This window comes from Heterodontus francisci, chromosome 2 (genome assembly GCF_036365525.1).
Source record: "Heterodontus francisci isolate sHetFra1 chromosome 2, sHetFra1.hap1, whole genome shotgun sequence".
NCBI classification, from domain to species: domain Eukaryota; kingdom Metazoa; phylum Chordata; class Chondrichthyes; order Heterodontiformes; family Heterodontidae; genus Heterodontus; species Heterodontus francisci.
The window spans coordinates 156136152-156152231 of record NC_090372.1 but is presented as its reverse complement, the minus strand read 5'-3'; the positions used below and the strand labels follow the sequence as shown (position 1 = coordinate 156152231).

Sequence of the window (16080 nt, the reverse complement as noted above, 5' to 3'; positions counted from 1 at the left end):
TCAGACCAGCTACATTTTCCTCCAAATCATAACGATATATTAGAACAGGCAAAGAGTTGGTTTTAAGGAGTATCTTAAAGGAGGAGAGCCAGGCAGAGAAGGTTCGGGAGGGAGTTCCAAGGCTTAGGACCTGGGCAGCTGAAGGCACGACCGTCAATAGTGGAAATAATGGAAATCGGAGATGTGAGGGTATCTCAGAGGGGCCTAGGGCTCGGGGTGTTATAGAGATGGGGAGGAGAGAGGCCAAGGAGGGATTTAAACACAAGGATGAGAATTTTTAAATTGAGTTGTTTCTGGATAGGGAGCCAATGTCTATCAGTGAGCACAGGGATGAGGGGTGAATGGAACTTGTTGCGAGTTGGAAGCAGACAGCAGAGTTTTAGAGCAGCTTGTGATTATAGAGATCTATATTTCAGGCAGAAATATTCAGTAGTATGGTCAGTTCATTCACCTAGGATGGCATAGGCATTTTCGCCTGGGATAGCTCGCCTATGCTTTTGGAATTAAGTGAAACAGCCAAAGTTTGCCACATCCAATTTTGTGTGAACTTTGCACAGGGCTGAATTTTATGGTGCCCCTTGAGATGGGCTTGGAGGCGGGGGGAGCACATAGAGTTGCGATGGTGGGGTGGGGGGTGGGATGCGGAAGGCCCATCACAATGCAATTTTGTTGGGGGAGGATATGCCAATGACTGCCTTCCTGCCCAGAGACCAATGGAGGCCCTTAAGTGGCCTATTAATGACCACTTAAGAGCCTCTTTGTGCCACCGCTGGGATTTATCCAGCGGCGTGGAGGAGGGTGTGGCGTGGGGTGGAGTGGCCTCCGCCATGTGGGGAGGTTGCTCAGTAAAACGAGCAACCTCCATGTGGGCTTGCTGGGAGCCCTCCTCTGTGGACAATTTGTGGCCCACAGAGGGCCCCCGCTGGGAAATCTTGCACCTCTCTGAATCCCCCTCCCCTTGCACTAAACGGCCACGCTTGCACCGCCACCCCACCCCCCCTCGCAGGGGCCTGTCGCTCTTGCCCCAGCGACCCAACCTCACTTACCTTGGATCCGGGCACCAGTGCTGGGCCTGCATCCAAGGCCTTTTGCAGTACTGGCAGTGGCCAGTGCTCCCGATGGTGCTGCTGATACTGCTGTGCTGCCAGCCCCGTGATTGGCCGACAGCTCTTGAAGGGTCGGGGACTACGATGGTGGGCTGCTAAATGGCCCGGAGTCGTAGAATCACTCTTGGGGGCGGTGGAGGGGTGGTGGGAGAGGAATCCAGCTGGCTGAGGCAGGAATCCCCCCGCCGTTTTAGCCTGGCTCTGGGAGCCCTGCTGTGGGCACTAAGTCCAGCCCTGTGTGGTTTTAAGGTAGGTTTCTTGCAGAAAGACCACATCCAACTAGCCCTTCCTGAGATTTTTATTTCCTTTTATTTGAATTATTCAGTCCTCAGATGTTTTTTAATATTTTAGTATTGTCCGTATTCAGATTGATAGTGATTGGTCTAGCTTGAGGGGACTGTGTTATGGGTTTGAGTGCCAGATATCTAAGGCTCAAGATTGTGGTGAGGTGATGTGCTTGTCTGTAATCCCTTGGTGTAGGAGTTCTCAGTCTTGGTGCCCTGACCTGTCATTCCCCTGTATTATGCAAACTGGGCTCCCTGATAACTTTTTAAGCTGTCTCCCAGTGTAAACACTTGTTAACACATCCCAAGATGATGTGTGTGATCAGATTCTTTATCTGCGGCCACATTGCTGGCAAGTATTTCTTTCAAGTACTGAGCAAGAAAATGGCCAAAGTTTGTATAGCTCTGTCCCTTTTTACTTATCTAGTTCAGCTGCTGAGTTGATGCATATGTGAAGTCCATGAGGAGGCTCCCTCAGACTTACTTGAGTTGCCATTTTTCACCATTATAGACCATTTTGAGCTATTACTTCCCGTCCGTGATTAAAATTTTAGGTAAAACATCAGCAACTGGATGGAATTCATTCCTCACGTTTGTGGCATCGGATTCATAAATTTAACATCAGAGTTTAACCATGACTCATGCCGAAAGTCTCACGTCTGCGATGCTGAAAAACCCAAAGTAGGACATGTACCATGATCACTATGAATATGCCTTATCCAGCAGGGCCATGCAATCAATGGTCCAGAGTGGGCTTGTATGTTATGGGGCTTTCATATGTTATTTCAGCGAGTTCATTCCAGCAAAACACAGAGCTGCACAAGGAAGCCTGTCTGAGGCACTGGGCTCTACTTTGGATGTAATTGTGTATATGACTAAGGAAACAACCTGGGATACATCCAACAGTAGGTTATCTGTTATCTTGCTGCTCCTAGGTAACTTTCTGTTATCTTGGTGCTCCCAGGTAACTTAACAGTGAAATAATCACAAAGCAGAGGAATATCTGGGGATCCTGTCTAATATTGGAAGTGATAGTGCAGTCAGCATCAGGTTTAGATTGACAAAATTGTACATTTCTAGTTATTGCAACCAGAAGCCAAGAAAGACCATTTTTATCTCCTATTTTTAGCTGATGTCAGTAATAAGCTCACAGAAATTGTAGATCATTCGAGTGAGTTTCTGTGAAAATGTTTACTTATTTATGTGGCTCATAAATGAATGTGGTAGATTGTTAAACTACATTCGAACTTTGACAGTGGCTGATTTTTAATCAATGATCCAACTTGTTAATCATTGTAAATTAAAATTCAGAGCACATTCAGCACGGAAGCTATTTCCCACAGTGTATTCTTGCATGTCTTGAAATTGAGAGAAATGAAACAATTGTAATTGCAGAGGAAATGATTGTGTGACTGTGGTTAACAAAATAAAAAGAAGCCTGTTTTCACTTAAAATGAAATTTAGTACACGGCTTTTTTCTGTTGTAGACTATTATTTAACAACTTGGTATTGAAGGTCTCCAGTTTGAACCTGTCACTGGTACACAGAGAATTTGTTTACATTTACAACTGAGATAATTTAGGCATAGAGCTGTTTTTGTTATCCAGCTTCTATTTCCTTTCTGTCCAGCGTGTTGTTGGGTTTGCATTGCTGTCAAATGTAAGCAGTTCATATAAAGTAGAAGGCTATTCTTTCAGTGGCACTACAGTAGTATAGGACTCTACAATTATTTTGAGTGGAATTGGTGGTTGCGGGGGGAGGGGGGAGCTTCAATGGGGCACAGAATGGGCGGAGTGGATCAGCCGCCTATTTATGCAGCCTACCCCCCCCAGTTTTCCTTTCCATTGAATTTAGGTTTAGTTAAGCTTTTAAATGGTGAGTAATTTCAACTTAATTCAACTTTAGCATGGCGTGGCAGTTTAATGATGGCTGTCTGCGTGTGTTGTGGAATGTGATCAATTAACAGCACCAAACAATCCGAAAGCCACTAAAAATGTTATGTAGACTGAACTCATTGGGCTGTTGTAAGGCTCAAAGAAGGGAATTGTGTTGGGGAGACAGTATCATCACTATAAATATAGTGCAATTAAATATTGGTAAGTTGGAGGCAGCGAGCAATAGCACGCAAGATCCTTTGAGTTGGCTTTGATAGTTTGGTAATTTGGAATCCAATTTTATTTTGTTGGTAACTGCGTTGAAGATTTATTAACTAATTAGTTTGATTTATTCATAGATATTTTCTGAATAAATTGAACAATTTGTTACATTATAAGGTTTATCCACAAACTGACATAAAATATATAAATGAGCAGATCTGTCGGTAACTTGATTTTTTTGTGCGTGTATATGCTTTTATTGCTAAGTTACCCATACCTTGTGAAGGTCATTCTAGTGAATTTTACCATATTGTTTTAAATTATCAAAAATTAGATTTGTTCAAAGCATTCAAAAGTTTAAGTTTTAACATGGTTACCAAACAAAGAAACAGTATCTCAGTATCTGAATGTGCATCATTATTTACTGGAGTATTAGATGAAATAGAAAATCTGTTTTGTACTTGTGCTGGCATTTTTGTTGGAATAATCAACACAAAGAATTCCTGCTCCCAAATCATTAAAATGTCTCTCCACTGACCACCGTCGTGCAAATAGCAAGTACTACACAGGCATTGCAAAGTATTTTTTTTCAAAAAAGAAATATTTTGTTACATTGATTAACTTAAATTGAATGCTATGAAAATCTTATGGAAAGTTAAGGTCACTCTCACATATTTGTAGTAATGAAGTGCTTTCATCTGAGGATCAGTGGCTTAGTGGCTTGAAACCTGTTGACCTTCCTGGAGATTATTTACTGTGGTAACCTAACGCAGCAGTACATAGCAAAATACTTACTTCATCAAAGGATATTTACATCAATAAAACAGGTTTGTTACTGGGGATTATTTTTTTTACCAGTTGAAAGTCAATGGCCATGTGCAACACTCCCACAGAGTCTTTCACATTGCACTGCAATCTATTGGCAGACAAATAGCTCAGGATGAAGCGAACCGTAGCTCCTGCTGAGGTTGCAATAATAGTTTTCACAGTATTTTATTTTGCTTAATAAGACAGTCAGAGTTGTCCATAACTTCACAGTTTTTTTCCCCCTTTGAATCCAGTAACATTATTGTCTCCCCTTCTTTTATATAGATCCCTCATTCTGCACGAGCATCCCTGAACAAGAGAGTTGGCAGATGATCTGCTCCCAGGCCTTTGCTAATACTTTGTAACCAGGCATTAAGAAGAACAAATTGACTTGCCCTCTGATTTTTAATTTTTTCTTTCTGAGAAAACTTGTATCTATTCAGCATGTTCAGCAGGAATCAAGAACCATGGCAAACGTTGCCGGTGTAAATTTTAATCCTTTCACTCATTTGGTACACTTGCTTGCAGCTGAAATGGACAAACTGATGTAAGATTTCTGATGTAAATTTATGTTTGTTGGAGGTAACATAGCTTTAAGATTGTATTTCTTGAGTCTTTCCTGTCTGAAACTTACAGCCTATAGGATGAGGTGAAGAAAGAGTAGGGAAAAGAAAATGCACATTTCTCGGAAAGATTTTTAGATGGAGTAAATGAGCAGAGGGGCCTTGGTTGGCAGGTCAATAAAAATGTGTCTGGACAGCAGAAAGTGTGGGTTTGTGGACGGTGAGACTGTCCTGAGTAAACACGTCTGCAAGAGATGGCTCATTTGAATCTCTCCAGCTCAAAGTCATTGAGCTGGAGTGTGAGTTGGAGAGACTCTGATACATAAAGGAGGAAAAGGAATTTCTGGGCAGTTTTAACTAGAATATAGCTCTGTTTTCACATGTGGGGAAGAGCATAACTAGAGCCCATCAATATAAGATAGTCACCAGGAAATCCAAAGAGTGGTGAGAATATGGAACACATGGCCACAGGGAGTGGTTGAAGTGAACATTATAGATGCACTTAAGGAGAAGCTTAACAAGCATAGGAGGGAGAAGGAAAAGAGGAAGGTTAGATGAGGAAATATGGGAGAAGGCTCAAATGGAGCATAAACACCCGCATAGACTGGTTGGGCCGAATGGCCTGTTTCTGTGCCATATATCCTATGTATGGTGGTGTAAATAGATTAGGCTATGAAAAGAGTTCTTGTATCTAAAGATACAGAATACAAAAGCAAGGTTGTAATGTTTTTATTTTTTCATGGAATGTGAGCGTCGCTAGTGAGGCCAGCGTTTATTGCCCATCACTAATTGCCTTTTGAAGGTGTTGGTGAGCTGCCACAGTTCTTTTGGTATAGGTACGCCCATAGAATTGTTAGGGTTAAATTTATACAAGATCGTAGGCTACACTTGGAGTATTAGGAGAGTTTAGGATATCTCAGTATTGCAAGGGTATAAAAGCAAAGGAAAAGATTCTGTAGAGTGTTACCAAGGTCGTGTGGTTATAGGTATGAAGAGAGAAGTTGAGTCTTTTTCACCAGTATTGAGAATTAAGAGATGAACTGGTTGAGATCATCAAGATAGTTTAGTTATGATGAATACGCACAATAGCTTGTTTCCACTTGTTGCTAACACTAATAAGACTCAAATGTAAGTTTATCAATAAAATAATTAAAGAGGAACTTAGAAAAAATTCATTACACAGAGTGGTCAGCATGTGAAATTCTCTGTCACTAACTTGTTGAGCCAGAGTCCATGAATTCTTTTAAAAGGAAATTAGATAGTTGCTTGAAAAGAGTAACTTTTAAAGGTTATGGGAGCAAGCAGGATGGTGGGATTGGATTAGATGCCTCATATGGAGTGAAATACCAACTTAGAGTTAATGAACTGAACTGAATGTCCTGTTTCTATGGTGTTCTCATTCTATGGAGTAAATAAATTTTAAATATGGCAAATTCCTCCCACAAACATCAAATATTTCTTAAATTATTAATAGTTAATCTAAAATATGCATAAGCAAGTAAGTTTTAATTTGTAAAACAGTTAGTAGTGATGTACATTTTACCAGTAACATCACTTGAGGGAATAATCCAGGACAATTGGAACCACCATTTTAAGAAGATCTTTGGTTGTACTAATGCAGTAGCAAAATGCTGCGGATGCTAGAAATCTGAAATAAAGGCTGGAATTTTACGCCCCCCCCCCACCCCAGGAGGTGGGAGGGGCCTAAAATTGAATGGGAGCTGGGGAGCGCCCTGCCAGTCGCCTCCCTGCCCCCACTGCTATTTTACCAGTGGCAGGAGAGGTGGCAAACGACCCGCCTGCCCCAGGCCAATTGAGGCCCTTAAATGGCAATTAAGTGCCACCATAGGGCCTTCCCGCCACCACTGGACGGGCATTTCAGCACCTGAGGAGGTTGCCTCGACCGAGGCCAATTAAGGGCCTGGGCCACACATAATTGCTGCGTGGCCGCATCCTGTTGAGGACAGCAGGTGGGCTCATGTGTCTGGAGGGCCAATAGGAGGTCTTCCAGCACTGAAAGATTGGCAGCACCCCCACCGTTGGAGATGGGCACTGCTGCAGTATGCAGGCAGGAGCAAGTGTGCCTCCATTCTTGGTTGCCGGCCATAAATTAGAGCTCTAAGAAGCTTCAAAAGGTTTAAGGCCGTTGGGACAAGAGGGGGAAAGCCCCCCCACAGTAATGGGCACTGACGCTGTTGCGACCGTTTATTAGCGTGGCACATTCCCTATTGAATAAGGCCTCCTGCTCCGATGGCTACCCGGCCTGCTGCCCCTCAAGGAGCTTAATTGGCAATGTGCCGCGGCTGGTTGGTTAACTAGTCCTGCTGTTAACCCACTTCCTGCCAAATCCTGTGGAGGCGGGAATGTGCCATGGAGCTGGCCTAATGGAATTCCCCTCCTGTTTTCAGGTTCCCCTGTCTCCAGGTCCACCTCCGCGGGCCCTTGAAAATTCTGCCCAATGTTTCTACCAATGACATTTTGTTAGAACTGGAAAAAGCTATATAGGATTAAATAGGATATATGGCACAGAAACAGGCCATTCGGCCCAACCAGTCTATGTTTATGCTCCACTCGAACCTCCTCTCATCTTTACTCATCTAAATCTGTCATCATATCCCTCTATTCCTTTCTCCCTCATTTGCTTGTCCAACTGCCTCTTAAATGCCTCAATACTATTTGTTTCAACTACTCCCTGTGGTAGCAAGTTTCACGTTCTCACCACTCTTTGGGTAAAGAAGTTTCTTCTGAATTCTCTATTGGATCTTTTGGTGACAGTCTTCTATTGATGGCCTCTAGTTAAGCTCTTCCCTACAAGAGGAAACATCCTCTCTGTATCCACTCTAAAATTATGAAAAGTTTTGATAAAGACCTCTATTTGGTCATCCCTCAGCTTTCTTTGTTCAAGAGAAAAGCGACCCCAGTCTGTTCACCCATTTCTGATATATATGCACACACATTTCTGGTATCAACCTTGTAAATCATCTTTGCACCCTCTTCAGTGCCTCTATCTCCTTTTTATAATATGATGACCAGAAATGCTCGCAGTACGCTAAGTGTGGTTCAACCAAGGCTCAATACAAGTTTCGTATAGCTTCCCTACTTTTCAATTCTATTCCTCTAGAAATAAAGCTTAGCACTTGGTTTGCTTTTCTTTATGGCCTTGCGAACCTGTGACACAACGTTTAGTGATTAGTGTATTTGTACTCCAAGATCCCTTTGTTCCTCTACCCCACCTAGACTCAAACTTTCCAAGTAATAAGTGACCTCCCTGTTCTTGCTACCAAGACCTCACATTTATCTGTGTTGAACTTCATTTGCCTGTTCTACAAATTTATTAATGGCCTCCTGTAATTTGTTGCAGGCCTCCTCAGAATTGACTATCCCTCCTCCACCAATTTGGTGTCATCTGCAAATTTAGAAATTATGTTTTTGATTCCATGGTCCAAATCATTAAAATAAATTGTGAATAACAGTGCTGTCAGCATTGATCATTGTGGAGCACACCTTCTCACCTTCTGTCACTCTGAATAACTACCCTTTACTCATACTCTCGCTTTTCATCCTGAAGCCAGCTAGCAACCCATTCTGTCACTTGTTCCCTGACTCCACATTCTCTGACCTTATTCTTTAGTTTATTAAGGGGCACCTCATTGAAGGCCTTTTGAAAATCCAGATAAATTGCATCTACCGCATTAGCATTGTCTACTCTCTCTGTTACCTCCTCAAAAAAATTCAACCAGGTTTGTCAAGCAAGACTTACCCTTTTGAAATCCATGCTGCCTATTCCTTATATTTTTCTTTTCTAGATGATCTATTCTTTTCTGTCATAGGAATTCCATTATTTTTTCCTACCACCGATGTTAGCTGACTCGTCTATAATCACCTATGCATGTCCTGTCCCCATTCTTAAATGAAGGAGTTAGGTTAACTATCCAACAGTCCTCTGGCACTACACCTTTTAACAAATTATTAAATATGTGTAGTAATGCCTCTGCTATCTCTTCCCTAGATTCTTTTAAAATGTATGGATGCAATCCATCCGGACCAGGGGTATTATCCTTTTGAGTTTGATTAGTTTATTCAATACATCCCATTTTTAATTTTAAATGCACTTATCTCATTACTCATCTAGCATTCAATGTCATGTCTACCTGTTCTATCTCTCTGGTAAATACTGAAGCGAAATAATTATTTAATATTTCTGCTATCTCTCTATCGTTACCTAAGGTATTATCCTACCTATCCCTTAATGGTCCTATTCCCATCCCAGCCTTCCTTTTTTTATTGATGTGCCTGTAAAATATTCTACTATTTTGTTTTATATTCCTTGATAATTTAGTTTCATAGTTTTCTTTGCCTTCCTATTTTTTTTATTTCTCTCCTAATCTCTTTGCATTCCCTCTTATCATGCGCTCCTCTGCTGTCTTTGTACTTAATGTATGCCTGTTTCCTAACCTTCAGTTGTTCCCTTATGTCCTTATTCATTCATGGAGTCTTACTAGACTTTAGATTGTTATTTCCTTTTAGTGGGATATATTTTTCCTGCACTCAGTTGAACGCTGTTTTAAACGTTTCCCATTGTTGTTCTACATCATTGTTTGCCAATATTGTTGCCCATTTAATTTTCCTAAGTTTTATTCTCAGACCTCAAAATCAGGGCCTTGATCCACCTCCTTGATGCAGCGGTGGGCTGCTGCCTGGAAAACCCCACACATGACCCCAGTGGATCCTTCGAATGATCCAGACGCGTGAAAATTCAGTGCCACTGTGATCTTCAGAGCCACTGGCATAGGGTGACCCTCAAATCCCAGAGGTCGCAACTCATCCTGCAGCAGGGTACATAAATTGGTGATGGCCTCCCTGGAGAGGCATATTCTTCACTGACACGGCTGCTCATACATTTAGAGGTAGCTGATTCGAGTCTGGTACACTCTCTGGTGCACATGAGGCCCTTCTTGGCATGGCCGGCTGCTACTGCTCTCATGGAGATTCACGGGCAGGCACAGCTGCCTCTCGGCTCCCCCTTGCATTGGAGGTGCCGCATCATGCCACGGAGGTCCAAAAGGGCAGGGTGTATGTGACCCATGCCAGGTGACACTGCCCTGGCAACTGAGCCTTTGCTACTTCTCCTGGCAGACTCCCTCAGTGTCCACCCTTGCTGATAGTCAACCCTCTCATCCAGCAGCATGGGAACCAAGCATCTAACCCAACCGTTTGGTCACCTGATACAACCAGCAAAACCCAAGCCCCCACCCCACCCCTACCACCTTGCAGAGCACCTGAGTCACCAACCCCCTCTTGCAGAGTGCACAGCACTGCAGGCTGGCAATGGCCTCTGCACCAACTCTTCCCCTGGACATGGCTGCCTACCTGTCATGGCACTGAGGCCTCTCCTCGGTGCCACCAGCTTTTAAGCCGAAGGCACATTAGGGCTGCCTGCCATCCACTTAATCCCCATTGAATCTTGATGAATTAGATGCAAGTGTATTAAAAGTAAGTGCTCAGCAATTTAAAATGTTACGTTGGGGTGGTGATTCCACCTTGGTGCTTTTCTGCCCCTGACTAAATCTGGAATTGGTGTTGCAACACCGGATTTCCGGGTGATGCTTCAGACATGATTCTCCATCCCCCCGCTCCAAACAGCCACACTAGATTCAACCTAGTGGTCAGTTGGGGTGTGGCCAGTGCCTAGAAAAGCAGCAGTACAACTTCTTAAGATTCACACTCTATCGCTCTGCTAATGCAATCTAGTAGCTTATTTTTATTTTCAGTGCTTGTAGATTGGGACTGAGTAATGCCAGAGGCTTGGGCTGCGGGTTTTATCTTTACAAAGTCATTAGCATAGTTAGCTGTCAACTGATATTACAGTGAACACAAATTGCAGTCTGTAAAGTACCAGATTTTGGGTAGTGAAAGTTGAGAGAAAAATAAACAAATAAAAAAGTGGTTGAATTGATACCCAGGAACAATAAATGTGCAGCCCTGACTTAATGATCCAACTGCATCTGGATCTGGCGAATTCTGCAGGATAAATTAGTCCGATTTACATAGAGAATGAGTGATGATAACTAATACCTCATAATTGAAAGTGCTGAATGAAGCACCTGCAGATGTCGAGGAAAATCGGTCTGATGTTTCATGTCCTGTGTCTTCTCATCATGTATGGTAATTATATGCGTAAAATGCTGTAATTATATAGCTTTTAAATATTTTTGTAAAGGAACAGCAGTGCTGATATGAGCTTCTCATGTTTATTTCTAATCTAACCCTAAATTACATATTAATTTTCAAGATAGTGGTACAGTGTTTAAATTAAATCATCTAATGTGAAAACCACTTAATGTATCTCTTTTTCTTGCAGATCGTTTCTCACAGTACAGTTCTAAAAAACTTAGACACGCATGGAATAAGTAAGTCTTTTTTATAAATTGAGTTTTTTTCATCCTGTTGTCTTCAGGCCCCACCATTGATGTACTTTTTTGCTGCTCTTTATTGCACTTAAAATGCCTTCTGTGGAAAATGAGTAAGATGCAGATATCTAGCAATAAGTTCATTTCACAGAAGCATCATTTGTTTGCTATTACAGTAGTTTTTTAATGGACACAATGGCAAGATGAATATTGACTAAATATGTATAATTGCAAATTAAAACCAATTTCCTCAGTTGAGCAGTAATGACTTCAAGTTGAAGTGGACAGTTTTAATATGCATAGACGACAAATACAAGGACTAATGTCTGCAGAAGTGAGAAACTTTAATTATACTTATGATGTAATATTAACTTACGAGTTTTCTATTTTCTCTGTAACTTCAGTTACACAGTCGCCTGTTACTTTGCAGAGAAAACAGAAATGTCTCGGGTAAATTGAACAGTCTAGGTTGGAGGGTAACTCAAGTACTGTTGTACAGTGCTCATTTACGTACATTTATCATTCTTGTTATAGTAAAGTGAAACAAAAATAGAAAATGCTGGAATTCCTCAGTAGGTCATGAAAGATGAAAGATCATCGACCTGAAAAGTTAACTCTGTTTTTCTATCCACAGTTGCTGTCTGGCCTGTTGCGTATTTCCAGCATTTTCTGTTTTTGTGTCAGATTTCCAATATCTGCAGTATTTTGCTTTTGTAACAATGAAGTTATAGATTGCCTAAAGGTTCGTGATTGGAATTTGCTTCGCTAACTATGGATTTCCACAAAACCTTATTAGGAGTTCACTAATGGTTTATAGAGCTGGTAACTTGCATTTTATGAATATAAGGACACAGCAAGAGTCACAGTTGCAGCAGGAGGGTTGCATTGTCTCCTTGTTAGCTGTTGTGAACTGATGAGCAAGCATTTCCGCGGAGTTTAGAGCAGCTTCTGCTTCATCGGACATTCTCCTTGGGGTGTCCACTTCCAGGTCAGTAGGTGGCGGTGGAGAGCGCATGGTTGAGGCAGGTTTTGGCGCCGGGAAGTCCCTTTAAAAACAGGAGTAGTTCTCTTGGCGGGCTCGAGAGAGTGGAAGGAGAGCCTGAGGCAGCAGGGAAAAGCGTGGGCAGGAGAAGAAGGAGGCAGAGGGAGTGACCTAAGGTCTGTGTTGGAGACTGGGAAATGTTGCTGGCGAGGGGGAATTGGGGTCTGCATCCAGCTACTAAGGGCCATGGAGGATTAGCTAGGGAGCACAAAAGCCCCAAGATACTGAAGAGGTCTCTGGTGTTATCAAGGTAATCTGTGGCTCATGGGTTCAAGTGGAACAGGAGGACTATGAGCACGCCTGCTCTCAACCTTGTTCACGTAGTGCTTCAAGTACAGTATTTACGTCTAAAACTCCTTACAAGGAGTGGGGATAAGTGATTGAGAGAGAGGAGTTCGGGATCATCGGCTTGCCCACCTGCTGAAGGCGAGACATTCCTGCATCCCATTGTTTGACGAGCAGGTCTGTAACACTGCTGATTCAAAACAAGGAGTTGAATTCTCAACGGTTTTCCTGCTTCGGGGTGGCGAGCAACAGTCGTCCACTGTAATGAGTTTGTTTCTTTGAAATAAGTTTTTTTTCTTCATGAGTGTACTTTCATGTTTGATGCCAGTAAAATAAAGAGACACTGAGCTGGAACTTCCATGCATTCTGTGTGCTTTTTCCTGCGTTGATATTTTTGGCGTGGTCGGCAGGATTCCACAACGCAGGCACCAAACCTTAGAAAATTATTGTTGTGTGGCTGACAAGATCCAGGCAGCCACTTCTACCCAGTGGGCATCACAGGCGATGTCATCATAGCTAAACATCTCACGTAACTCGGTGTCTAATCATGTCTGAAGAGATAGAAAAGTGCTTGGTAGAGATGAGGCATATGGTTGAGGAACTGAAGCGGGCTGTGTCCATGAAGGAGACCGAAGCAGCTGCAGAAGTCCAGGCTTCTCAGCATGAAGTTGAGTGTCCAGGCAGAGACCAGGAATAGGCTCCCAATGTGTCCTCGCTTAGCTCAGCAGAGGAAGGAAGGTGTGTCCATTCACGCATATTCCGTCTACCAACTGGAAGAAAGCTGGATAGATTTGGAGGGAGACCGGAAACGCTGAGCAATCCTTCGGCTGAAGACTGGATCGAGGACGCTCAGATGATCCATGGCATCCAGGAGCCTCAATGAGAGTGAGCAGGTGATCTTCTTGGAGCATTTGTTTGAGAAAGCGCATGGAGAAATACTAGGGAGAGGTATTGATGTCCAAAATAGTCCTCAACTGATCTTTGAAGTCCTGACAAGGTGTTGGGCGACAGCAGTGGTCTGCTGCAGCAGAAATTCTACGGCTATAAGCAGTCTGAAAGAGAGGACTTAGTCTCAGTATCTCTGGAACTAGTAAACTTGTTTGACCGAATCATCCTCTTGAAGTACAGAGAAGGTTTACTAGACTAATATCTGGAATGGGTGGGCTGTCTTGTGAGGAAAGATTGAACAGGCTAGGCTTGTATCTGCTGGAATTTAGAAGAGTAAGAGGTGACTTGATTGAAACATATAAGATCCTGAGGGTTCTTGACAGGGTGGATGTGGAAAGGATGTTTCCCCTTGTGGGAGAATCTCGAACTAGGGGTCACTGTTTAAAAATAAGGGGTCGCCCATTTAAGACAGAGCTGAGGAGAAATCTTTTCTCTGAGGGTCGTGAGTCTTTGGAATTCTCTTCCTGAAAAGGCAGTGGAAGCAGGATCTTTGAATATTTTTAAGGCAGAGGTAGATAGATTCTTGATAAGCAAGGGGGTGGAAGGTTATCGGGGGTGGGTGGAAATGTAGAGTAATCAGTTCGGCCATGAACGGCGGAGCAGGCTCGAAGGGCCGAGTGGTCTACTCCTGCTCCTAATTCGTGTCTTCGTGTTTGTTCGTATGTTCAAACCAACCAGGGAGACTCAGTTGAAAAATCACTTAGTGGAAGCAATGAGGGATGAAAATGTTTAGATGGAGCTGAGGAGACTTATCAGTGACAAGCCCCAACTGTCCGCCTTTGAAGTGCGTGATCACATTAACAAGATCATGAGAAAGGACAGGATTACCAAGACCCAGAGGGAGGCTACCATCAGAGGGGTGACTGTCAGTGCTGACGGAGATGTAAGCATCATGCTGAAGAGACAAGCGGAGCAAATTTCTATGCAACAGGCACAGATCCAATCATTGCTGTCCTACCTCCAAAGCAAGTCCCAAGGCTGATCATGCTGAAAAGATACTTCAGAGTGCTGGAATTGCAACGGTGTTAGGCACTTTAAATGAGACTGCCCTCAATAACCACAGACCCTGCTGGCAGCAGGAACGGAAACCCAGCCAAGTGCAACTGTATTTCCCCTCTCTCAGCAGATGATAAACTAGTCAAGATCTCTTGGGAAGAGGCTCGGTTTTACGTAAAGCAATAGAAACTTGACCAAAAGTTGGCGTGAGATTTGGTTGGGTAGAAGTGTCGTGTTTAATTGACACGAGAGCAGACGTGTCAACCATTACCCATCAATTCTTCGGAAAGCGGCTTCACCCCAGCATGGGATCCCTGACAGCTACCCAGCCATTGGAAATACTCTCAATGGATTTCACAGTCCTCGGCCCCAGCAGCAATGGGACGGAACACATCCTTGCACTAACCAATGTCTTCAAGTTTACACAGGCAATTCCCACCCGCTATCAGAAGGCCTGAGCCGTAGCCCAAGTTCTAGTGTTAGGAGTGGCGCAGTGGTTAGCACTGCAGCCTCACAGCTCCAGCGACCCGGGTTCGATTCTGGGTACTGCCTGTGCGGAGTTTGCAAGCTCTCCCTATGACCGTGTGGGTTTCCGTCGGGTGCTCCAGTTTCCTCCCACAGCCAAAGACTTGCAGGTTGATAGGTAAATTGGCCATTGTAAATTGCCCCTAATGTAGGTAGGTGGTAGGAGAATGGTGGGGATGTGGGATTAGTATAAATCAGTGGTTGTTGGTCGGCACAGATTCGGAAGGCCGAAGGGCCTGTTGCAGTGCTGTATCTCTAAATAAGTTTCCAATGGTCCATTCATTTCGATGTTTCATGCAGAATACACAGTGACTTGCGGTGCAATTTTGAGAACAAGATCATACAAGAGATTTGCAAGGTGTATGGTATTGTCCAGAGTTGCACCACCCTCTATCATCCAGAGGGTAATGGACAGTGCAAATGATTCAATCGTACTCTTCATGACAGATTGCGCACCCTACCCTCCGAGAAGAAAAGTAAGTGGCCTGAGTACCTTCCGGAACTGGTTTATGCATATAACAGTAACCCACATTCCTCAAAAGGCTCTCCTCCACACTACCTCCTCTTTGGGAGAGACTCGTTCTTCCAGTAGACCATCTACTGGGGCTCGACAAACATTCTGAAGGCAATGGCCAAGTTGGCGATTGGATAGCTGAACATCATACACGGCTAAACCATGCGTTTGAGATGCTGTCAAAGAAGACCAAGAAAGAAAAACTGAGAAGGAAAGCACTACATGACCACAAGGCTGATGATGTGGATCTCCTGATCGGTGTAAGAGTACTCCTCAGGAATAGGAATATAAAGGGTCAAAACAAGATACAAGATGTCTGGGATCCCGAACCCCACATCGTTAAGTGTCTTGACACTAGTGGGAACACTTATGTTGTGGAACTGGCGACTGGAGGATGACCTCAAGATGGTTCAGGAGGGAAGCTGCTTGATGCCAGAAGCCTTGTAGATGATGTGGGAACAAACAACACAATCAATAATGTAGCCGTCCCTGAAGTGCTAGCTG

The 16080-nt window shown here is 43.3% G+C and overlaps 1 protein-coding gene across 7 annotated transcripts in view; it reads left to right on the top strand.

The window, feature by feature from the left end:
* Positions 1 to 16080, top strand: part of cdk14 (cyclin dependent kinase 14) — a 779114-nt gene that overhangs the window by 488001 nt on the left and 275033 nt on the right. For all 7 annotated transcript variants that reach the window (XR_010969007.1, XM_068012619.1, XM_068012572.1 and 4 more), the window contains one exon: positions 11218 to 11266. Coding sequence is in view for 6 of the 7 variants with exons in the window: in XM_068012619.1 (XP_067868720.1) it covers positions 11218 to 11266 (49 nt within the window). In the remaining variant the exon portion in view is untranslated. The remainder of the gene's footprint in view (positions 1 to 11217; positions 11267 to 16080) is intronic.